A 22,083-nucleotide genomic window follows, 5' to 3' on the forward strand; every position below is an offset into this window, starting at 1 on the left:
ACCCAAAATTAGAGACTCGCCGAAGAATACACAAACGAAGAAGAAGAAGATGAATTGTGTATGTTGTTGTTGAGTCGAAGCAGAGACAACAAAATAGTAATACACTGAAGAAAGAAAGAGTGGAGGCATTTATTTATAGATAAATATTATTATTATTATGACGGTCACGATTTTTCATTCACTAAAGTAGGGTAGGGTTTCGACGGTCACGATTTCCTTTTCCTATTTTCCTTTTCCAACTTTCTTCTTATTGGACTGGGCTGAGTATTATTAATGGACAAAATATAACCAAACAACATTGGACAAAATCCTTCATTATATGGGCTGAGTAAGCCTTAATGGGCTGGGCTTACTACTCCATCATTATTGATCGTTGTCGTTTCTTTCTTTTGCCCTTCTTCGTTATACATGAGGCGAAACCGAGATTAAAAATGGTTTAACATAAAACCGTCTAAATCAGTTTCCCCTCTACTCTAATATACTCTGTTTTGATTTTACTGCGAGAAACAGAAAGGGAGAGGAGGAACGTTGCCATTGATGAATTGATGATGCTACCGAAGCTGTGAGGGTATTCTCATATAAAACATCAGCGCATTTTGTATTTTCTGAAAATGATTAAATTTGGTTTTCAAATCTTCAGGCCGAACTACAGTTCCATTGGAGCGGCAAGCAACGATGATGTGTAAGACAAACGTTGATTCATCTTGTAAATGTCAAATGTGATTTTAAAACCTTAATCTAAGCAACATATTCCATCTACCTCCTTAGACTGGGGAACCACACGAATAACTTCACAATTCAAACACACATCACTAAATATTAGTCTTACTCCAACCATTCAACGTGTGGTAACAACTGCAACAAGGTCATGACATGCCAAACAAGATGAGGTTCCTCAAGGTTACGAACAATATGATGAGTTGCGAAAACATTACTTGCACAATTGTAGAGGCAAGGCAACGACAAAAAGGGTTCCATAACTGTTGTTACAGCTAGGCAACTCTCTGTTAAACAAAAAAGGTACACTACCCAGAGTATAATCCCTCAGAGTAACTGTTAGTCTGTTACATACCTCTCCTGCACCCCGGACTGCAACAAAGACTAAACAAAGATATTGTATATGTTTATTCATAGCCAATTGACATAAACCGTAATTATCAGCGTTACATATGTTTTATGCAATCATTTCCTTCTGAGTATCATCAAAAGGAAGACAGAGTTAAAAACACATTCACACATCTACATGTTAGGCTTTATATATAATAAAGCTTATTCTGATCATTTGCAACCATTTTTCCCCAAACTTGTTGCAATCTGATCAGAAGAATCTTGAATACCTTCCAAATTCTTCCCATCTGATGCCAACGAGCAAGAATGAGAAACGAAGAACACACTCGAAGAAGAAGAAGACTCAGCAGTCGAAAACAATTCCCTTTCGTCAAATCCTCTAGATTTCTTCATGTCTCTCTCTTCCTCTTCCTCTTCCTCAGGTTTCCCTCTCTTTGACCCGTTGTAACGAACAGCCGAAGGTACTTGTTGGTCATTAGAAGACACAGACGGGCAAAGTCCAGGTTCTTTAATGGTATTAGCCCCTAAGGCCTCGAAGCTATCTGCTACAATCTCATCGGGTGCTGCCCCGATCATTATCTGTGCTTCACGGGTTCTTGAAATGGCTTTAGCGAGTAGCTCACGAGCTGTGTCGATGTCCACAATGGGTTTTGCATAGTTTGTCCCGAGTTCCACACCAGAAGCTTTGAGTACGGTTAAAGGAGCGTCCCATGGATGATGGATCCATTCAGTTGGCAATCTCGCAAGCTCGGGAAGCCATTGCCTTATGTACTCACCTTCCGGGTCATATTTAGCGCCTTGTAACTGAAATTAAAACAGAGATTTTCATAGACTTCAGAACTAAAATAACCATAACCAAATAAGCCTAAAAACTCTAAACTATAAGACGAGTTTCATAGCTTACCGCGGGGTTGTCCAAGCGATCAAGCTCATGGCCATCAGGTATGCTCCCAGAGATATACTGCCAGCCAAGGATGTCACATTCCAAATCAGCATCCAAAAGTGTATCCCAGAAATATTTCATTCCCCATTTCCAAGGAAGGAGAAGAAACTTCACAGCAAAGCTCGAAACAATCACTCTTATTCTGTTATGCATCCATCCAGTTGCCCAAAGCTCTCTCATTCCAGCATCTACCAAAGGATAACCGGTCCTGCCTTGTCTCCAGGCTTTGAACTTATCAGCATCAGCATCCCAAGGGAAAAACCGAAGATGACTCAACAATGATTGCTCGTGAGTAAACGGGAAGTTGAAACAAATATACCGAGAGTACTCTCTTAGACCGATCCCTCTAAGAAAAAGATCTGCACTTTCTTCTCCTTCACTGTTCTTATCTCTTGACCATATAATTTGTTTCATCCGGGCACACTGGAAGACATGCCTGACACTTATTTCCCCAAAATGGAGATATGGAGAAAGAAGTGATGTTGAATTCCCAACAACTTTCTTGCTGCTCTTTGCGTAATTCATCAACTGCTTCTCGATGAACTCATTTAGTATCTTATCAGCATTGCTCCATCCTGGAGACCACGCTCTAGTTAACAACGCATTGCTCGGCTTTTCAGCCTCATTCTCTAAGCCTAGTTCATCAATCGAACATGCCCAAACCGCTTCAGCCGCTAACAAAGAAAAGACATAAACTTTTACTACCTCCCTGAAGAAATCAAAAACGTTTTAGCTTTTACATAATACTCTTTTAAGGTATTACCTGCAGTTAATGGTATCAACCGCCAAGGAGGAGGAAGCATAACTGACTCAATCGGCATATCTAAGCATTTCTTCCAGTACGAACTGAAACTCGTAAAAGGTTTGCCCTTATCGCAGTATATCTCCCACGGCTCATACAACAGATCTCCATTGTAGCTTTGCACAGAGATCCCACGTTCCACCAGCTTCTCCTTTACGGTATGGTCCCGAACTAACGAAACAGGATCTACAACAAAGAATACATGACTTCATCAACCTCAGTTACATCAGAGTTTTCTTCTACACTAACTTCAAGAGAATTTTATATCACTTGAGATGTAGTACCGTAGAGATGGTTAAAGACGACTTTTGTAGCACCGGTAACACGGATACAATCCAAGATGGCAGAAACGGTGTTATGGGTTTTGATTAAAGTGAGGTCAGAGCCAAGAGCCTTCAAGGATTGAGATAAGTGAGCAAGTGATTGTTTCATCCACCATCTCGAAGCTCTTCCAGGATAAAACTGTCCTTCTTCTTCAGGACACCAAATAAAGACAGGAAAAACAGATCCTTCGTGAGCAGCTGCTGCTAATGCAGGATTATCCTCAATCCTTAGGTCTCTTCTAAACCAAACTATGGTCTTTTTGTCCATCGTCATAGTTATTAAGATGATCAGAGATTAATCAAAACCAAATCAGCTAAAGTTCCACACTTTAACCTCAAGCTCCACCAGATGATAGCTACTATATCAATAACAGAGAATGATTAATCAGAAAGCTATGATCTTTTATTTTAAGTCCTAAACACAAAATAATCTACAAAAAGACTACACGAAGGGTTTCTTCGATTTAACCCTAGTCCTTAAAACAGAGTAAGCAAGAGAATTTTCAATAGAGAGAAACGATAAATCAAAGGATGAAGATCTACTAAATGAAATACAAAAATCAAAAGCTGGAAGCTTTTTTTTTTTTTACCAGAACTTGAAATCAGCAGAGTAGTAGTAGATATCTCTCTCGGCGAAAAAGATCTCGAATCAAAAGACTGACAAAGGTTTTATTTTAGTGACTTGGGATCTTCTTTCTTCCTATTTTGGGTAAGATTTGAGATCTAACGAAAGACGAAAACATACCCATGAGTGAGAGAGTAGTAGTATGAATGTAATAATAATTGTGAAATATAATAATAATCACAACAAGCCAAAAGTAGAGAACTTTATCCAGAACTTGTGGCGTATGTTCTTATAATAGTGTTTTTTTTTACCGACATCTCATCTCTCATTTGCTCATCTACGATTTTATTGGGATCGATCATCATACCAAACCTTTTTGTAATAAGATATTTTATTTTGTTTATAAGAGAGATCGAATTGTGTTTTTGGGTGTTCTAGTGGGCCTTTAAACCTAAAGTGTAGTGAAGATACTCTTATCTTATGTTTAGAAATAAAACGTTTGGGGGCCAAGGACGGTGGTGGTTCATGAACTCGATTCGGCACATGCCCACTTTTGTAGAATCCATTAAAAAATAAGTCTACATAAAAAAGCTCATGAATTGTGTGACAAAAAAAAGGAAAACTTAAAAGGTAAAGAACTTGATTCTCATTTGTTCTAAGCAAAATCCATTGCTTTGTTACTTTACAAAAGGGAAAGAGAAGATAAAATTCTCTAAAACTTTGAATATTTGTGCTCCAGCCTTCATAAAACTCGAATCCTCGTATACCCTAATTAGTGGACCAGTGACTACTATTTGTCATAACTTATAAGGATCATACTCAAACTTTAAAAAGATTCAAGTATATTGTATTTTAAGTCCACACTAGAATTATAATTCGAAGTAATCATTGGGTATTCTGCAAGACTAGGTAAAAATGAGCACAAACGATAAACCATGGAATTGCCTATTTTCCTTTTTTTATGGGTAAACCAAATCAGACACACATAATAAACGATATCCTGGTTTAGAAACAGACCAGGGACAATGCTCATCAAAGAGACACCCACAAAGAGGTTCTAAAACAGTGTTTTTGGAGTTTTTTTTAAAGACATTTCTTATTCCGACAAAGCCTTGCAGCAAGCTTTTTAACGATCTCAACTCTTATATGGCTTCAGAAGAAGAGTATTGGTTTAAGAGAGGCATGAGTACGCCAAGTCCTTCTCTTCCTTGAGCTCCTCTGCAGTCAAATCCATCTTCTTTCTTGATACTTCATCGATCGGAAGGCCTGACCAAAACAAAATTCACATTAGTATGCACAAATTTGGGTTTCAGAATTAGGATTTTGAGTTGTAAAAGCTTGTTTTTTTACCTTGGACAATGCTCCACTCTCCATTGCGACAAGTTACAGGGAAGGAGTAGATAAGTCCTGATGGAACGTTGTAAGAACCATCAGAGTATACTCCCATGGAAACAAAGGTACCCTGACCAATTAAATCAGAAAAAGAACTTATATTAGAACAACTATTATAAACAACATTGAAGAGAAAAAAAACAGAGAAGAAGAGTTTATTTATGAACCTCTGGTGTTCCAAGGACCCAGTCACGGATGTGATCACAAGCAGAGCTAGCAGCGGAGAGTGCACTAGACAACTTCCTAGCCTTGATGATTGCAGCTCCTCGTTGTTGAACTGTAGAGATGAATTCTCCGTTCAACCTACAGTAAATAGTTAAATGAAATTAGAATTTACTTCGAGAGCAAAAAGAAAGGGTCTTAAGTTCTATGGCATGACAATCATACCATTCATCGTCCTTGACGAGCTCACGGACAGGCTTTTCACCAGAAGAGGTCTGCACTTTAGCATGGTTGACATCTGGGTACTGTGTGGATGAGTGGTTTCCCCAAATGATCACGTTCTTAACATCAGACACTGGCACGCTCAACCTCTCAGAGACCTGACCCAATGCCCTGTTGTGGTCAAGCCTTGTCAAACAAGTGATGTTCTTTTCAGGGATGGATGGTGCAAATTCCTTCAGGATCAATGCGTTGGTGTTGGCGGGGTTAGCAACAACAAGAACCTGAAAACGACAAAACGAGAGAGAATGTCTGAGCAAGAGAATCACAACACTCCACTGTAACAATGAAACCATATTAATAAGCAAACAGCTTCCATCACCTTGCAGTTTGGAGCGGCATGCTTCTCCAATGCTGCAGCCTGAGATTTGTAAATAGAGACGTTCTTGGACATCACATCCTTTCTCTCCATTCCTTCTTTCCTTGGGAAACCACCAACCATAACAGCAACGTTGACTCCAGTACATCCTTCAACGGCATCAGTTGTAGCAACAACACCTGAAAATAATACACGTCAAACGTTCATCATCTTTACCCACTCGAGCAACATCACAGGTTAAAAATATTCACAGGTTAAAAAAACAAACTTTTAAAAACTCTTAACTACCTTTGAGAAGAGGGAAAGCAGCATCGATCAACTCCATCTTGACACCGTTAAGTGCTTCAGCAGCAGGAGGAATATCCAACATGTGGAGGATAACAGGCTGGTCAGCACCAAGCATGATTCCCCTTGCAATCATAGGGACAAGCGCGTACCCAATTTGTCCTGCATAACCACAACAGTTTGTTAAATGTCTAACAAACTATATATAATCCATCCCATGATCCCAAAATCAGATATGAGAGCAACTCAATCAATCGATGGTCGACTTCTACAGAAATACAACAGGATGGTTCATGCTTGAAGCAAGATGACTATAAGAATCCTAGTACGTTCGATGTAATTCGAACCTAGGAGCAAGGTCAAGATCTAGCAAACACATAAGATCAGATCCAACGAAACAAGAGTTGACCTATATTTCATCAATCAACGGTATAAATAAAGACTATGCAGAGATCTGACTTAGAGTAAGCAAGAGCTTTGCGAATATTTACTAGTAGGAGATCCAAACTCAGAGATAGAAGATAATATACATGATCGCAAAACACATAAGGGTTTATACCTGCAGCTCCAGTGACGAGAACACGAACTGGTTCCTTGGCCATCGGATCTAGATCGGAGATTAACGCCGGGAAAAAGGATCGGAGTTGGAGGATTTTGGACTTTTGAGAGAGCGGAGAGACAGTGAAAGATATATCGTTTAGGATTTTGTGTCCGTGAAGCTCACTCTTGTTTATATTTATCGAAGTTATCGATGGAAAACAAAATATTCATTAAATATTTTATGGGCCTTTTAAGATAAGGCCCAAAATAATTTAAGCCCATAGTTTACAAAACCGTGAATCATCAATTTAGCATATATATATATATATGGTGGCGATAAGGCGAGAAGAGAACCACGTCCACAACAATCCCCGGTATGGCGTCATCTTACGTCACCATCTCAACGGTTACTCCGACGGCCAGCGGCAGCAACGGTACGTACAACATTCGAGGTTTCGCTGGCTTACCCTTCACGCGTCGCCGTGTAACTCAATCACCGAATGCTCGGAGGAGAACTTCGGCTGTGGTGAAAGCGTCGACGAAGAAGAATGCAATGGAGTACCGGAAATTAGGAGACTCCGATCTTAACATCAGCGAAGTTACTTTTGGCACTGTAAGGATGAATCTCTTTTATTCAAATTTGTTGGCTTTTGAATGGGTCAGGTTTATAGAATTGGAAGTTTTATGTGAAATTTTTTCGAATTCCAGATGACATTTGGAGAGCAAAATAGTGAGAAAGAAGCTCATGAGATGTTGAGTTATTCAATTGAAGAGGGCATCAACTGTATTGACACTGCTGAAGCTGTAAGTTTTTTTCTTTTTAGTAATCTTTATTTGTTCACATTTCTCTTCAAGTTTGGTGAAAGTGTTTGAATCTTTTTTTGCTTTATGTATATCAGTATATGTGACTATGTGTTTTGATTATTGACAATGCATATATGAGCTAAAGACCTATATCTTCTCTGCCCTGTGTCTTGTAAAAAACACATGTATTGTGATATAGGGAAGTTTTTGGTTTGTGGAAAATGTCATGTAAGCCATGAAGCAACCTGAGTATTGTTGTAAGAATTTACAGAATGACATATGTATTTGAATTTCAACTGTTTGGAACTTGGAAGGGTGATATGTGTTTGTTCTAAACAGCATTATTTAGTTGATAAGATTTTAACAATTGTGTTTAGCTTTCTGGCACTTGCTTAGTCGTGTAGATCTGTTGTGGTTATTTTTTAATTTATGTAGTCATAGATTGTTTCAGTACCCTATACCGATGAAGAAGGAGACTCAAGGAAAAACCGATCTTTATATCAGTAGCTGGTTGAAGTCTCAGCAACGTGACAAGGTATCACCAATCACCATCCATCTTTCTTTGGATGCATATTGTAGTGTTATAGTTCTTGGATTCTGTTGATTGATATGGAAACAGTTTATACTGAATTTTGACTCGTTGAAGTTCCTACCTGCTATATAACTGTTAGTAAAGTTTACCCTTCGTGTTTGAAGTCATCACTGTCTTTGTCAATTTAATGGTCAATTTAACTGTTAGTCAAGTTTATTCTTCGTGCTTGAAGTCACCACTGCCTTTGTCAATTTGATGGTCAAGTACTCGAGTATTATTCCAAATCAGCAAAACCTCCTTGAAGTTGTAGAATTTTCATTAATGTTTTTTTTTTTTTTTTTGCTGTGATCAGATTGTTTTGGCAACTAAAGTATGTGGATACTCAGAAAGATCAAGTTACTTAAGGGACAGTGGTGAGGTTCTGCATGTAGATGCTGCTAATATCAAAGAAAGTGTTGAGAAAAGTCTTAAGCGCCTTGGAACTGATTACATTGATTTGCTTCAAATACACTGGTAATATCGCCTTATTTTGTGGTCTAAGCCTAACTCATATGCTACATTGTTTGAGAAAGTTGTTCGTCCTTCCATAGGCATAATATTTCTATTTCATCATTGAATGTCTCAAAATCATGTTACTGAATTTTTTTTCAGTCCAGGCCAGATCGTTATGTACCACTCTTCGGTGATTTTTACTATGACACATCGAAATGGAGACCAAGTGTACCATTTGCTGAACAACTAAGGGCCTTTCAGGATCTCATAGATGAAGGAAAGGTAGTGCTACTCCTTAATAATCAGATGTTATATTTAGTTATAAAAACTCTTTATTGTAAACCTCGAACACAGAATTTTGAAGTGTTCCTCGAATTATGTAACAGGTTCGCTACATCGGTGTCTCGAATGAAACTTCATATGGAGTGATGGAGTTTGTTAATGCTGCCAAACTTGAAGGACTACCAAAGATTGTGAGCATCCAAAATGGTTACAGCTTGCTAGTTAGATGCCGGTTCGAAGGTAAGTTATATTTCTAGAAAACCTAGCGAGCAAGAGTGTAGGAGGAGCATGTTCTAAATTCTTTTGTTTTGGATTAAAATCACAGTTGATCTGGTAGAAGTATGCCACCCAAAAAATTGCAATGTTGGCTTGCTTGCTTACTCCCCTCTTGGAGGTGGCTCGTTGTCTGGGAAGTACTTGGCTCCAGACTCTGAAACTACAAAAAATGCAAGGCTAAATCTTTTCCCAGGATACATGGAACGTTACAAGGGATCCCTAGCCAAGGTTTTTTCTTGATCCAACTATGATTGCATCTTTTTATGTAGTGTAACAGTTAAGAAACGCTATCAGCTTGAATGTACTTGTAAAAAAGCAACGTGGTGAAAGTTTCTGAGGTCAATAGTATTTTTCTTCCGATGTCAGGAAGCAACCATACAATACATTGAGGTGGGGAAGAAGCACGGTTTAACTCCGGTTGAGTTAGCACTCGGGTTTGTACGTGACCGGCCCTTTGTGACGAGCACAATCATTGGGGCCACATCGGTAGAGCAACTAAAAGAGGACATTGATGCTTTTCTGATGACAGAGCGGCCGTTTTCGCCAGAAGTTTTGGCGGATATCGACGCTGTTTTCAAAAGGTTCAAAGACCCTTCTTTCGTTTGAAAGAACAAAAAGGTTTCTAATGAGTTTGTGTGACCTCACCATGAATTTGTTTTTTTTTAACAGTTGTTGTATGTCTCGATATGATAGATATACACACACTATCAGAGTCTCATATAATGAACCACAGTTACAAACGTTTGTGACTTTGTGTGACCTCAATAAGTTAATTTAGCATAAATTTGTTTTTTCACAGTTATACACACTCTCAGAGTCTCATATAATGTAATGAACCACAGTTACAATTACAAACGTTTCAACTTCTAATGATTTTATAATGGACCTTAACCAATTCCAGTTTATCCATTAACCTTGTTATATTATTGGACTTGTACAAAAATAATTGATGGGTTGGGCCGATCTCAACGCAGCCCAGCAAGAAGCACTTTTAAAGTAGCGGACGGAGATAACTGTAAGTTAGCCGTTGAGGATGTAACGGTAACTTATGACGTCAAAGCTGACTTTTTTACTTCTGAATTCGGAAAGTATCCGTTAGTAATTTTCCCAGCGGACGAAGGTAACTGTGAGTTAGCTGCTGTTGAGGATGTAACGGTAACTTATGACGTCAAAGCTGACTTTTTTACTTCAGAATTCGAAAAGTATCCGTTAGTAATTTTCCCAAACGGTAACTAATGACGTCAAAGCTGACATTTTTACTCCCGAACTCGAAAACTATCCGTTAGTAATTTCCCCCAACGGTAATTTTTTATCTATATATAGTAAGCAATATACACGGCTTTTTTGTCATAGCTAAACAATCCAAAAGATGTAAATAGAAAATCAATAGCCTCTCCTCCTCTCTCTCCCTCTTCACTCCGGCGGCAAAAACTCAGCTAAACTTCATACACCTCCAAGGCTCCAACTGCCAAAACTCAGCCCTCTTTTTATTTTACAGTGAGTCACTTTGATATACGTTTTATTTAATAATTGATATTTCTAGTCTTTTTGGCATGTTGTTTGGGTTTATTTCACTCGGATAACTACTCCTGGCTCTTAGTGCTTTGTTTTTTTGACCTATGTTAATATTAATTTTGATTTCTATGATATTCTTGTCGATACTTCTTCGTTTAAAACTTATGAACCAGCCTCATATATATTTTCGTTGTTATTATTTCTTTGATTTATATAGACAGTAATGTATTAATTAAAATAATGTTTTTCTTTTTTTTTTGCAAGGTGTCGTTCGGATGAGGAGGATAGAGCTTTTGAGCCAGCAACAATTCTCCAAACCAAGAAACCTGGATTGCAGTTTCCTCGAGGTTAGTTTTTTCAAGAAACCACCACTTGTATCATCAACAAATAGTTAGTTAAAGCACTTCTTATCCGAAACACTCAACACGACTTTTAATTTTGAACATTTCCACACACGCTCGAAGCATTTTTTAGTGTAAAACTCTTCTCTTTTTTTGTTTTTTTACCTATGTTGATAATTTCTATGCTATTCTTGTTGATTTTTCGTTTGAAACCTGTGGATTAATTAAAATGCTGAATGGGTGCCATGTTTTATATATTATGATCAGCCTCATATTTTCGTTACAATTTCTTTGATTTGTATTGGTAAAATCAAAATATTTTTGTTTTGCAAGGAATTTTGGACGAGGAGGACTAAGCGAAGCCAACAACAAAGCTTTCAAGCCAAACGTTTACCCAAACAGAAATAGCAATTTCCTCGAGGTTAGTTTTTCAATGTTTTTCAAGAAACCACCACTTAATAGTTAAAGCACTTCGTAGTCGAGACACTTGATATTTTAGAGTAAACACATTTGTTTTTATGCACACTCACTTAGTTGAAGCGCCTTAGTCAGAATATTGAAACATGTAGTCGAAACACTAAATCATCAAAAGTAACATACATACGCAGAATTGAACTCTTTAGTAAAATATTAGTCGAAGCACTTAGTCATAATCATAATCCCACGTCTAAAATACACACTTAGTAAACACCAAATCGATTCAACCCATTTTAGTACTAAACTATTTAGTCATCAACCTGATTCTGAAAGAACACTTCATAAACAAACACTTAAGTCAAAATTTAACGAACCACTTAGTCTCTCTAAAAGCACTTGAGTAATTCAACTAATTTTTTAACTAAATTCAAAATGTTTATAGGCGAAACATTTTTCCAACCAAAAACGACTCAGATGAGGCCTAGTCAAACAAACACTGAAGTTGCGAAGTTGAGAGTAGCATTTCAACATTTAAGTGGAACACTGCTCGACTATGACAAAAAAAAAAACTTTAGTCGAAACACACAATTTAGGCGGAAAATACTACCATCAGTTTTTAGTTCAGCAATTGTTTCGTCATACTGCCATTTTTAGTATTATTGGTAGCCTTTAAGTTTATCTATGTGAACTAGTTCTAATTTTAACTAGTCGAATAACAAAAGGTTGCAGCGGATATCAGCGGATATTTATCAGATGCATGCACAAAGTACGAAGATAAGACATTAAACCGTTTTTATTTACCATTCAACAAGTTTAGTTCCAATAAAACAGAGATTAAAACCGCTATGTAGCAACTGCAAACTATTTTTTGTATACAGTTTGTTATACACAAAACAGAACGGTCTAATCTAGCTACCATTCATTACAAAGTAGTTTTAGTCACTTTTAATTAGTAAAAGCACAAATGTTAAATTAAACACCTTATTATTATTTTTAGCTAACTTTGACCAAAATTCAAAACATTTCAGTATAGTGGAAGGTGAAGGGAAGGTGCAGGAGCAAGAAAAGTGACACTAAAATCAAGCTTTTCCAATTTAGCATGATTACATTGTTTATATATCTTTTGTGCCAATAATTTCAGAAAAATATTTCACGAGAAAAACTAATTAATTAGTCAAATCAATCATATAACTTTTTTTTTCTGATATATAGAACCTCTTCGAAATATGTTTATTTTTTGTTTGGTGTGAACCTCTTCGAAATATGTTAGTTTGAGGATAAATTGACCTAATTTATAGTTCTCAAAATAATTAGGGAAGTGAGAACACAATTAATGGTCAGATCTAGATCTCGTCGTCGGTCATCTACCTTTCAGGTTTTCACGAGTGTGTCGAACGGACGATATTCATTTTAATATAAATTGAATAACAATAATACAAGTTGCAAGCATGGTTAAATAATAAAATCACCGGTCACCAATTTGGGGTTAATCAGTAATGACCGACACAATGAAATATGAATACAAAAACGCGTCCACAGTCTTTTTTTTCTTTTTTCTTTTTCGTTAATTCCGTGTCAATGACAGTGACTTCTCCCAATAGGCCACTCTATTTTTTACACAGCAAAAAAAAAAAATCCCATATCAAACCTAAATTGTTTTGCAAGAATTAAATAAAAAACGAAGAAGATAAAACTGAAAACGCATTATAATGTCGAATCTAAATTGCGATAAAATCGTTTTTATTCGCTGTAGCTATATATCTGTATATATATGAATTTACAAATTGGTCCAAAATAGATTAAAAACACACAAACTAAAAAAAATAAAATAAAAAGATATAACAGCAAGTCGACAGTGTGGACATGGAGAGAGACCTTTTCTATCTAAAAAGCCTTTACAACGAAACACAACACACTGTACCTTGTATACATCTCTCTCTCCCTATTCTTGGAAATAAAAACATTTTTAGCCACTGAGAAAAAAAGGTATCATTCACCTTGAGGACGAGATCTGAATCTTGTAGTATAAAGTTTTTTTTTTTAATTTTTTTTATTCAGTTTATATTTAGGCATAAAAATCGTTACTTTAAAGCCCCAAAAGAAAGAATCCAACTTCATTCACTCTCCCCATTCTCGGATCTCCCTCAGTACCAGTGGCCACTCTTCTTGGTCGGTGAGTTTTCCCATCTTTCCTTCTTCTGGGTTTTGTTTTGAGATTCGTATTGAGACATTCGTTAATCAATGAGGGTGTTTTTACTTTTCCCGGGAAATTGAAGTGAGACTTTTCATTAAAAGCTTATACTCTGCTCTCTAGATCTAATTGAATTTTACAAAGATTCAATCTTTTTGACTCTTAAACCCAAAAAAAAGGTTGTCGGTGGCTACACTTTATGTATGTTACTTGGTTTACACTTAACTTTGATGCTTGTGTGTGGTTTCTGACCCAATAAACACGGATCTGAATCTTCCAACTCTGTTTTTTTTTTTTTTAAACAGCTTTTTGAATTTATGATTGCGTTTAAGTGCGCTCTAGTGGCTGTTTGCCAAACCTTTTTTACTAAAAGTATCTCTCACACTGTCTAAAGTCATTGTCTTTATAAGTGTTTCTGTTCTTATTTTGTGCAGAAAGAAGAGAGAAGAGTGTGGAAAGCATTTTTTGTTAACTATACTCTGAAGAGAGCTCTTTTGGTTGTAAATTACGTTTGGATGATGAGAGGGAGATCTGATGGAGGCCAAAAGAAGCGGCTTATTGCTTCGGTCTGTGTCGTGGCTTTATTCGTCTGTTTCTTGTTTATGTACTATGGTTCCTCTAGCCAAGGTGCATCAGCATTGGAATATGGACGATCTTTGAGAAAACTCGGATCTTCTTATTTGGGTGGAGATGATGATAATGGTGATGCCAAACAGGATGATTCTGTTACCAATGCAGAAGACAGTCTTGTTGTTGCCAAAAGTTTCCCTGTAAGTTGTTTCATCAATATCTCAAAAGTTTGGTGTGTAACTGCACAATTTTGTTATGTTTTTATGTGTAAGCTAACTCTTTTGGTATATATGTTATAAAGGTCTGTGATGATCGACACTCGGAAATCATCCCTTGCTTAGATAGGAATTTCATCTACCAAATGAGGTTGAAGCTTGATTTATCTGTAATGGAACATTATGAACGGCATTGCCCTCCTCCTGAAAGACGGTTTAATTGTTTGATTCCTCCACCATCTGGCTACAAGGTGCTCAATTTGTTTTTGTTTTTTTTATTTGTTGCTTTGATTTGATTTGTCTCTGGTATCTTGTCTTGATTATTTTGTTATTTATATTGATAATTTAGGTTCCTATTAAGTGGCCTAAGAGTAGAGATGAAGTGTGGAAGGCGAACATACCTCACACTCACCTTGCAAAAGAGAAGTCTGATCAGAATTGGATGGTTGAGAAAGGCGAGAAAATTTCTTTCCCAGGTGGAGGCACTCATTTCCATTACGGAGCTGATAAGTACATTGCATCAATGGCTAACGTAAGCATCTTTTTTGGCTCACTTTTTTTAACTTCTTCTAGTGATAACTTGTTTCTAATGATTTTATTACTTGCAGATGCTCAATTTTTCGAACGATGTATTGAACGACGAAGGAAGATTAAGAACGGTTCTTGATGTTGGATGCGGAGTTGCGAGTTTTGGAGCTTACCTTCTCGCTTCTGATATAATCACAATGTCATTAGCACCTAATGATGTTCACCAGAACCAAATCCAGTTTGCATTAGAGAGAGGGATCCCTGCTTATCTTGGTGTTTTAGGTACCAAAAGGCTTCCTTACCCGAGCAGATCATTCGAGCTAGCTCATTGTTCTCGATGTAGGATTGATTGGCTTCAAAGAGATGGACTCCTTCTTCTTGAGCTCGATCGTGTACTAAGACCTGGCGGTTATTTCGCTTATTCGTCTCCTGAAGCTTATGCTCAAGATGAAGAGAATTTGAAGATATGGAAGGAGATGAGTGCTCTTGTTGAAAGAATGTGTTGGAGAATCGCTGTTAAAAGAAACCAAACTGTGATTTGGCAGAAACCTTTGACTAATGACTGTTACTTGGAGAGAGAGCCCGGGACACAGCCTCCTCTTTGTCGCTCAGACGCTGATCCTGATGCGGTTTCCGGTGTGTTAATGGAAGCTTGCATCACTCCTTACTCCAAGCGTAAGTTTGCTCTGCATTTACTCCAATTATAACCGGGAGTTTTGGTTGTTTGGTTCAGTTTTGTATGCCATATGTCTCAGTGATGTTCTGTTTTTCTATATGCAGATGACCATAAAACAAAGGGAAGTGGGTTAGCTCCTTGGCCAGCTAGGTTGACTTCTTCTCCTCCCCGTCTTGCGGATTTCGGTTATTCAACCGATAGGTTTGAGAAGGACACGGTACTTGAACCACCGCAACCTTTTTGCAACTATTGATCTTACTTGATTGATTTTTCCACATATTTATTGTTAAAGCACATTCATTGGTTTGTTTGCAGGAACTTTGGAGACAACAAGTGGACAGTTACTGGAATCTGATGTCCTCAAAGATCAAATCAAACACTGTGAGGAACATAATGGACATGAAAGCACACATGGGTTCTTTCGCAGCTGCTCTGAAAGATAAAGATGTCTGGGTTATGAACGTTGTCTCTCCCGACGGTCCCAACACTCTAAAACTGATCTATGATCGTGGTTTGATCGGGACTAATCATAACTGGTACGTGTACCCGAAAACCCAAAACCTTTCCATCACTTGTGACAATAGTTCACTTTCTCACCATGCACCATTCCTTTTACTGTTAGGTGTGAGGCTTTCTCTACGTACCCGCGAACATACGATCTGTTGCATGCGTGGACAGTATTTTCAGACATTAGAAACAAAAAATGCAGCGCGGAGGATCTATTGATCGAGATGGATCGGATTCTTAGACCCACAGGATTTGTCATCATCAGAGACAAGGAAAGTGTAGTTGAATCAATCAAGAAGTATATGCAGGCTTTGCATTGGGAGATTGTGGCGTCAGAGAAGGTAACTACAGGTTCAGAACTTGACCAAGAGAATGAAGATGGTGAGAACAATGTCGTTTTCATTGTCCAGAAGAAACTTTGGCTCACCAGTGAAAGCCTTAGGGACACTGAGTAAACAAACATACTATCAAAAGCAGAGAAGAAACAAACAAAGAGAAAGAAATTGTTTAAATTCCACAAGTTTTTTATATAGTTTTTATTTTGATTTTTGTAGTTGATTTGTACGAGCGAATTATGATGATATAATACTACTAAAACTGTTCATTGTTTTCTTCTTTTTATCTTGAAGCATTCTTTAATTTTTCTCTTTCGATGTTTCTTATGTATTACTCTGACCTTATCGAACTCTTTAGAATAATTTTGTTTTCTCCAACTCGTTAGAATATTTAAGTTTGGTAAGAATGTGCTTCCATATGTTTGGTTGGTTTAGAATGTTTAACTATGTGATCTTTGCTGTCGGCAGTACAGTATATGTTTGACAGGTTATTGAAGAAAATGTAAAACAAAATAAATTTAAAATACGATATAGACATTTTGATTTCAATAGAAGAAGATTACTATTGACAAATTCAATGTAGAGATGTTGCCACTGTCCACATAATTGATTAGTTCAATGAAAATAAATTTATAACATTAACCAGTTCTCAGATTGAGATAAGAATCATCAGTTTCCATTTTAAACTGTTTCAAAATGTGGTTATCTACTTAAATTACTTTTAAAAAAATAGAGAAAAACTATGTGGTTGGTTATAAAAGTGGGAAAACAGTAAAAATTAATAGATTTATTTTAGTGCATGGCAGAGGAAATTGCATAGATTAGAGTTTAATAATAATGCCGACACAAAAGTAAGGGAACAAAACAAAATTATTCTCTATCAGTCTATGCATAATATATCTACAGTTTAAAATAAGTGTGATGGTAGGAAAAATAAAAGGGCATCTAATTCCAAACTTAATAAATACGTAATTTACACAAGAATATTAATATTATTAATGATGGACAAGTAGTATGTTGATTAGTTTTGTTATTATATGGTGGTGACTGAGATGTTTTTTTACTAATAGTGCCAAAATAATATTTACTTTTTTTGAAAAAATAGGGTTAAGCAAGCTTTATGTAAATTAAGGCATGTGGAGAGAGCTTACTTTATACAAATAAGTACGCAACTTAAGCAGAGGGTTGTTGTTGACCTTTTTGTCTAATTCATTCAAGATAAGGCAAAATTATTAAAATAAAAATATATATTAAAAAAAAAAAACCTTTTCTTCAACTTCTGCTTCTCAACTTTTTTGTGAAATTTCCAAGAAATAAAAGTAAAAATCACTCACAGGCAAGGCAGGTCTATCCATATCAGATTTCTCCATCACTTGTCGTCAAAAACGATATCTTTTTTCTCGCCGCGTTTTTTTTGTTCCTTCTTCTTCTTTTTGATTTATTGAAGAACGATTCTTTGATTTTGCTGCTCTGATCTGAAGTCTGAAGCTTTTTTGCTCGATGATGATGATGGTTGGTTGTAGTAGATGTGTACTAATCTCAGTTTGGCTGTAGCACAAGCTTTTTAAGTATTTAGGTTAAAAATCGATTTGGGTTATTCATCCAAGCATCAAAAAAGCTTTTTTTTTTTTTTTTTTTTTTTGTGAATTTGTTTCTTGTAGAAGAAATTCTTAGGGTTTTTTTTTTTTTGTTTTCCTTGTTGTGCTTTTGTGATCATTCTTATAACTAGAAGAAGGGTCTTTTAGGATCCTTTCGATCGGCTTTTTAGGCGACGCGATTTGTGATCTGTGTTAAATTGGGAGAACAAAAAAAGTCTACTTTTTTTTTTGTTTTTTTCATAAAAGGAGATAGGTAAATGGATCGTGTGGTTGGTGGTAAGTTCAAGCTCGGACGAAAGCTTGGAAGTGGTTCCTTTGGTGAAATTTTCCTAGGTTTGTTCTATTTTGTTTCTTTTTCTTTTTGTATATATAGATTATTCTTCTTTGTTTATGTCTCTACTTTTCTCAACTCTTTATGTTTTTCTGGATTTGTTTTGTTTCAGGAGTAAATGTACAAACTGGAGAAGAAGTGGCTGTTAAGCTCGTAAGTCCTTTTTTATGATGCTGTTTTGATTTCTTGTGCTATATATATATAATGCAGTGTCTATGTGCTTTGTTCTTGTTGGTCTTTGCAAAATGATTACTTACTTACCTCCCCTTGTTTGTCTTAGTGGTTATTTTTGATTTTAATATATGCTTCTTCACGCAGGAACCTCTCCGAGCTAGGCATCCTCAGCTTCATTACGAGTCAAAGCTTTATATGCTTCTCCAAGGAGGAAGTAGGTTTTGTGTTTTATGTTCACTCTCGACTTCAATTCTTACAGTCTTCTTTCTGTTTATTAATGTATATGTCTTTCTTTTCTTTTTTTTGGTTATTGAAGCTGGTATTCCTCACATCAAATGGTTTGGGGTTGAGGGTGAATTCAACTGTATGGTGATCGACCTTCTTGGTCCTAGTATGGAGGAATTTTTCAACTATTGCAGTCGATCTTTCACTCTTAAGACTGTTCTCATGCTCGCTGACCAGATGGTATATATATTTTTTCCTGCCTTCTCCCACACTGTTTGATTACATGTTCTTAGCTCGTTCACTTTGGTTTCGATTTTATTTTCGCCAGATTAATAGAGTCGAGTATATGCATGTACGAGGGTTTCTTCATCGTGATATTAAACCAGATAACTTTTTGATGGGTCTTGGACGCAAAGCAAACCAGGTGAGTTTTATAAGACTACTGTCTCAGAGCTTCAAGCAAGGATACATTTGGTTTATATTATCTTTGCTTCTTCCTTTGCAGGTGTACATCATTGACTATGGGCTTGCGAAAAAGTATAGAGATCTTCAAACACACAAGCATATTCCATACAGGTACACACTTTGTCTCCTCATGTATAGATAATACAGCTCGTGACGTATTTCAACTCACAAACTTCTATCCATATGAATTTGCAACTGCCGAAGTACATCTGTTTTCTTAAGTGAATGCGGCCGAAGTACATCTGTTTTCTTAAGTGAATGCCACTTTGTTAATCTAGAGATTTACTTCTTAGGGAAAACAAGAATCTTACAGGGACAGCTCGATATGCAAGTGTCAATACCCATCTTGGAATTGGTGAGTTTTTTTTTCCCTGCTTCTCACTATTTTCTTTGCTTTCTCCATCAGTTTGTATGTACTTGAGAGGAGTTGACACTCCTCATTTTCTTTACTAATATTTTTATATAATTACTCTTACACAGAGCAAAGCAGAAGGGATGATCTTGAATCTCTTGGCTATATGCTTATGTATTTTCTTCGAGGAAGGTAAAGTGATGAATCCGTATCTTTCTGTTTTTCTTTCTTGTCTTCCTACTATCAAACTTGTTCCTGATTCTTAATTGCTGTTTCAGCCTTCCTTGGCAAGGCCTTCGTGCAGGCACTAAAAAGCAGAAGTATGACAAGATCAGTGAAAAGAAGAGGCTTACTCCAGTAGAGGTATTGTTTTGCGTCCAGTAATTAGAAACTTCTATGATTTATTGACTTTAAGTTTTGAAGCTGTTGTACTATTGAAGTACTTGAGATAATTTTAACCTTTTGAGATGTTCGGCATTTATAATTACAACCTTAAAAATTTCCTTTGACAGGTCCTTTGTAAAGGCTATCCACCTGAGTTCACATCGTATTTTCTCTATGTGCGTTCATTACGGTTTGAAGACAAACCAGATTATTCATACCTAAAGAGGCTTTTCAGAGATCTGTTTATCCGAGAAGGTCTGGAAATTGTCGAAAATACTTATCTGCTGCTGTGCTTATTTTTATATAACTTTTAACAAAAAACACTCAAGAAATTGCTTTTGATTCTTATTTCTGCAGGTTATCAGTTTGACTATGTATTCGATTGGACAATATTGAGGTATCCACAGTTTGGCTCTAGTTCCAGCTCCAATTCCAAACCAAGAGTAAGTCTGTTTTGAAGCTATATAATGTGCAGAATTGTTATCATTTTTAAATAGAGTATCAACCGTTTCACGCTATTCCTCTGTTCCAATAGCCAAGCTTAAGACCTGCTATGAATATTCCAGTACCATCTACTGACAAAGCGGAGAAGCCTTCAAGTAAGCGTCAGCTTTTAAAACCTGCTTCTGCTTTATGTTTCTTAAATTTACAATCACTGGTAGAGTAACTCTTGATTCTTGTCCCAAGTTTCCTTGTAACTGCTCTTATTCTGCGTTTACTCGATTTGGTTTTGTGCTAAATTAACGTTTCTTCTCTCTGGTTAAAGATGTGTTGTTATGCCATGCTTAAAATTAATGATTCAGTTCGGGATACACAACTTTAACGCTTGTTGAAGGAACTTAGATATTAACAAACTTTCCTCTTCACTATATACAGTTGGGCAGGACAGTCGCGAGAGGTTCTCAGGTGTTTTCGAGGCATACACTATAAGAAATGGTTCAGGAACTGGCGTTCAAGCTGATCGATCTAGTAGACCAAGAACCTCGGAGAATGTTCTTGCATCCAAGGATACGGTTAGTACATCAAAAAACAGAGACACATTTCTATTACCTTTTTTCATAAACCTCAAGATCCAAGACCGAAACTGTCCTAATTATGTTTGTTGAATACATTTTGGGAAATTTCACACAAAGTATCTTTATTTGTTTGGTTGAATCAGCAAAACCAGGAGAGGCCAATCTCTTTATCTAGGAACCAGAGTTTAACAAGAAAAGCAGTTGCTGGGTCAAGTGTTCGAGCCACTGCCTCGGCTGATTTCACAGAGAATCGATTGAGTAGACTCGTCCCAAACAATGGTCGGTCCTCTACAACACAGAGGACCCAGTTCGCTTCTTCGTCCTCATCATTAGCCATGAAGGCTGCTCCAGCGAGAACCGCTCGTGACATTACGCTCCAGAGTCTCGAGCTCCTCAGTATTGGGAACAGCAAGAGGAAGTGACTGGCTGAAATTTGCCGTTTGCCGCCCGCCAGATTCACAGTTGGTTCATATCTTTATCCATCTTTGTTTGAGAAATTATTGTTAAGAAAGAAACATACATGATTTGTTTAAAGATATGTTATGTATATGTAATTTATACATGGCTTTACTTCATAAGATCATCAGTGTTGTTCATATTGTATTTTGTTAAATTTATATTATCCTCTATACCACCAACGTATGGTGCGTTTAAATGTGTATCAACTCTAAAGAATTTGAAGCCAAGTCATATACTGTAAATCATTCTTGTAACAAGAAATTATTAATTAAATTAATTTCTCTAAACAGTGGTAAAACAGGAAATATATATAACTTTACTTTACTTTCATTTCATATTATCCAGTAATGAAAGATGAATTAAGGATTCAGATAAAATAATGTAATTACATGTTAATTAGACCAATAACCATAAAAATAAATCTTTTGTCTATGGAATAAAATCTAATGTACAACTAAACATTATAATATACAAAACTTGTGACAATTGATTATTAAGTATATTGCTGAAGTTTTGTTACAAAGTAATTTTTATTTTATTTTTGCCGTTAATTACATCGTTGGAGATAATATATTACAAATTATTTAGAACATGATAATTAGATTATAAAAAAATAGATCACGGAAATTACTAATTTAGCAATTTCTCATAAACAAAAGACGGTTCTGAAAAAATTTCACTACAACAAATATGCACATTGTTAACCAGAGAAAAACGCTA

At 36.5% G+C, this 22,083-nt stretch overlaps 5 protein-coding genes across 7 annotated transcripts; 3 read left to right on the plus strand and 2 right to left on the minus strand.

Annotated features, from left to right (window-relative positions):
- Nucleotides 1,100-4,077, minus strand: LOC104738959 (cryptochrome-2). Of its 2 annotated transcripts, none has more exons than XM_010485440.2 (5): nt 3,727-4,077; nt 3,098-3,492; nt 2,775-2,999; nt 1,973-2,685; nt 1,100-1,872 (listed from the first exon to the last, which is right to left on the minus strand). In XM_010485440.2, the coding sequence occupies exons 2-5, from the start codon at nt 3,408-3,410 to the stop codon at nt 1,279-1,281; spliced, it is 1,845 nt and encodes a 614-aa protein (XP_010483742.1). In that variant the 5' UTR covers nt 3,411-3,492; nt 3,727-4,077; the 3' UTR covers nt 1,100-1,278. The 2 variants fall into 2 exon arrangements, with proteins under 2 accessions (XP_010483742.1, XP_010483734.1); XM_010485432.2 differs by having other exon boundaries at nt 3,098-3,495.
- On the minus strand, nt 4,618-6,862 carry LOC104762202 (malate dehydrogenase, cytoplasmic 1). Its single transcript, XM_010485451.1, has 7 exons — nt 6,698-6,862; nt 6,142-6,300; nt 5,857-6,032; nt 5,481-5,758; nt 5,261-5,396; nt 5,052-5,163; nt 4,618-4,967 (listed from the first exon to the last, which is right to left on the minus strand). Exons 1-7 carry the CDS (start codon nt 6,738-6,740, stop codon nt 4,873-4,875), a joined length of 999 nt encoding a protein of 332 aa, XP_010483753.1. The 5' UTR covers nt 6,741-6,862; the 3' UTR covers nt 4,618-4,872.
- LOC104762211 (protein tas-like) lies at nt 7,015-9,860 on the plus strand. The gene is made up of 8 exons (XM_010485462.2): nt 7,015-7,291; nt 7,387-7,482; nt 7,934-8,017; nt 8,367-8,527; nt 8,671-8,788; nt 8,893-9,028; nt 9,114-9,292; nt 9,431-9,860. Exons 1-8 carry the CDS (start codon nt 7,055-7,057, stop codon nt 9,668-9,670), a joined length of 1,251 nt encoding a protein of 416 aa, XP_010483764.1. The 5' UTR covers nt 7,015-7,054; the 3' UTR covers nt 9,671-9,860.
- On the plus strand, nt 10,424-16,668 carry LOC104762220 (probable methyltransferase PMT8). Of its 2 annotated transcripts, XM_010485475.2 has the most exons (11): nt 10,424-10,561; nt 10,844-10,926; nt 11,254-11,341; nt 13,407-13,510; nt 13,963-14,298; nt 14,400-14,564; nt 14,663-14,845; nt 14,922-15,516; nt 15,622-15,734; nt 15,833-16,053; nt 16,140-16,480. In XM_010485475.2, exons 5-11 carry the CDS (start codon nt 14,044-14,046, stop codon nt 16,477-16,479), a joined length of 1,872 nt encoding a protein of 623 aa, XP_010483777.1. In that variant the 5' UTR covers nt 10,424-10,561; nt 10,844-10,926; nt 11,254-11,341; nt 13,407-13,510; nt 13,963-14,043; the 3' UTR covers nt 16,480. The 2 variants fall into 2 exon arrangements, with proteins under 2 accessions (XP_010483777.1, XP_010483782.1); XM_010485480.2 differs by lacking the exons at nt 10,424-10,561; nt 10,844-10,926; nt 11,254-11,341 and having other exon boundaries at nt 13,227-13,510; nt 16,140-16,668.
- Nucleotides 17,582-21,566, plus strand: LOC104762236 (casein kinase 1-like protein 13). The gene is made up of 14 exons (XM_010485490.2): nt 17,582-18,290; nt 18,401-18,441; nt 18,607-18,676; nt 18,779-18,927; nt 19,016-19,111; nt 19,193-19,263; nt 19,446-19,507; nt 19,633-19,696; nt 19,783-19,867; nt 20,017-20,143; nt 20,246-20,331; nt 20,424-20,487; nt 20,765-20,901; nt 21,048-21,566. Exons 1-14 carry the CDS (start codon nt 18,215-18,217, stop codon nt 21,324-21,326), a joined length of 1,407 nt encoding a protein of 468 aa, XP_010483792.1. The 5' UTR covers nt 17,582-18,214; the 3' UTR covers nt 21,327-21,566.

Source organism: Camelina sativa, chromosome 3, assembly GCF_000633955.1.
Source record: "Camelina sativa cultivar DH55 chromosome 3, Cs, whole genome shotgun sequence".
NCBI classification, from domain to species: Eukaryota; Viridiplantae; Streptophyta; class Magnoliopsida; order Brassicales; family Brassicaceae; genus Camelina; species Camelina sativa.

What these genes read in the sequence shown, in the direction of transcription:
- LOC104738959 (XM_010485440.2), bottom strand. Translation starts at nt 3,410, where the DNA reads ATGACGATGGACAAAAAGACCATAGTTTGGTTTAGAAGAGACCTAAGG. An exon ending in CGTCTTTAACCATCTCTACG is followed by an intron (nt 3,000 to 3,097) that starts GTACTACATCTC and finishes TCTTTGTTGTAG; the next exon opens with ATCCTGTTTCGTTAGTTCGG. An exon ending in GTTGATACCATTAACTGCAG is followed by an intron (nt 2,686 to 2,774) that starts GTAATACCTTAA and finishes TTTCTTTGTTAG; the next exon opens with CGGCTGAAGCGGTTTGGGCA.
- LOC104762202 (XM_010485451.1), bottom strand. Translation starts at nt 6,740, where the DNA reads ATGGCCAAGGAACCAGTTCGTGTTCTCGTCACTGGAGCTGCAG. An exon ending in TGCTTTCCCTCTTCTCAAAG is followed by an intron (nt 6,033 to 6,141) that starts GTAGTTAAGAGT and finishes TATTATTTTCAG; the next exon opens with GTGTTGTTGCTACAACTGAT. An exon ending in AGAGTGGAGCATTGTCCAAG is followed by an intron (nt 4,968 to 5,051) that starts GTAAAAAAACAA and finishes TGTTTTGGTCAG; the next exon opens with GCCTTCCGATCGATGAAGTA.
- LOC104762211 (XM_010485462.2), top strand. Translation starts at nt 7,055, where the DNA reads ATGGCGTCATCTTACGTCACCATCTCAACGGTTACTCCGACGGCCAGC. An exon ending in GTATTGACACTGCTGAAGCT is followed by an intron (nt 7,483 to 7,933) that starts GTAAGTTTTTTT and finishes AGATTGTTTCAG; the next exon opens with TACCCTATACCGATGAAGAA. An exon ending in AGTCTCAGCAACGTGACAAG is followed by an intron (nt 8,018 to 8,366) that starts GTATCACCAATC and finishes TGCTGTGATCAG; the next exon opens with ATTGTTTTGGCAACTAAAGT.
- LOC104762220 (XM_010485475.2), top strand. Translation starts at nt 14,044, where the DNA reads ATGATGAGAGGGAGATCTGATGGAGGCCAAAAGAAGCGGCTTATTGCT. An exon ending in CTCCACCATCTGGCTACAAG is followed by an intron (nt 14,565 to 14,662) that starts GTGCTCAATTTG and finishes TTGATAATTTAG; the next exon opens with GTTCCTATTAAGTGGCCTAA. An exon ending in ATCGGGACTAATCATAACTG is followed by an intron (nt 16,054 to 16,139) that starts GTACGTGTACCC and finishes TTTTACTGTTAG; the next exon opens with GTGTGAGGCTTTCTCTACGT.
- LOC104762236 (XM_010485490.2), top strand. Translation starts at nt 18,215, where the DNA reads ATGGATCGTGTGGTTGGTGGTAAGTTCAAGCTCGGACGAAAGCTTGGA. An exon ending in TCATGCTCGCTGACCAGATG is followed by an intron (nt 18,928 to 19,015) that starts GTATATATATTT and finishes TATTTTCGCCAG; the next exon opens with ATTAATAGAGTCGAGTATAT. An exon ending in ATGTATTTTCTTCGAGGAAG is followed by an intron (nt 19,697 to 19,782) that starts GTAAAGTGATGA and finishes TTGCTGTTTCAG; the next exon opens with CCTTCCTTGGCAAGGCCTTC.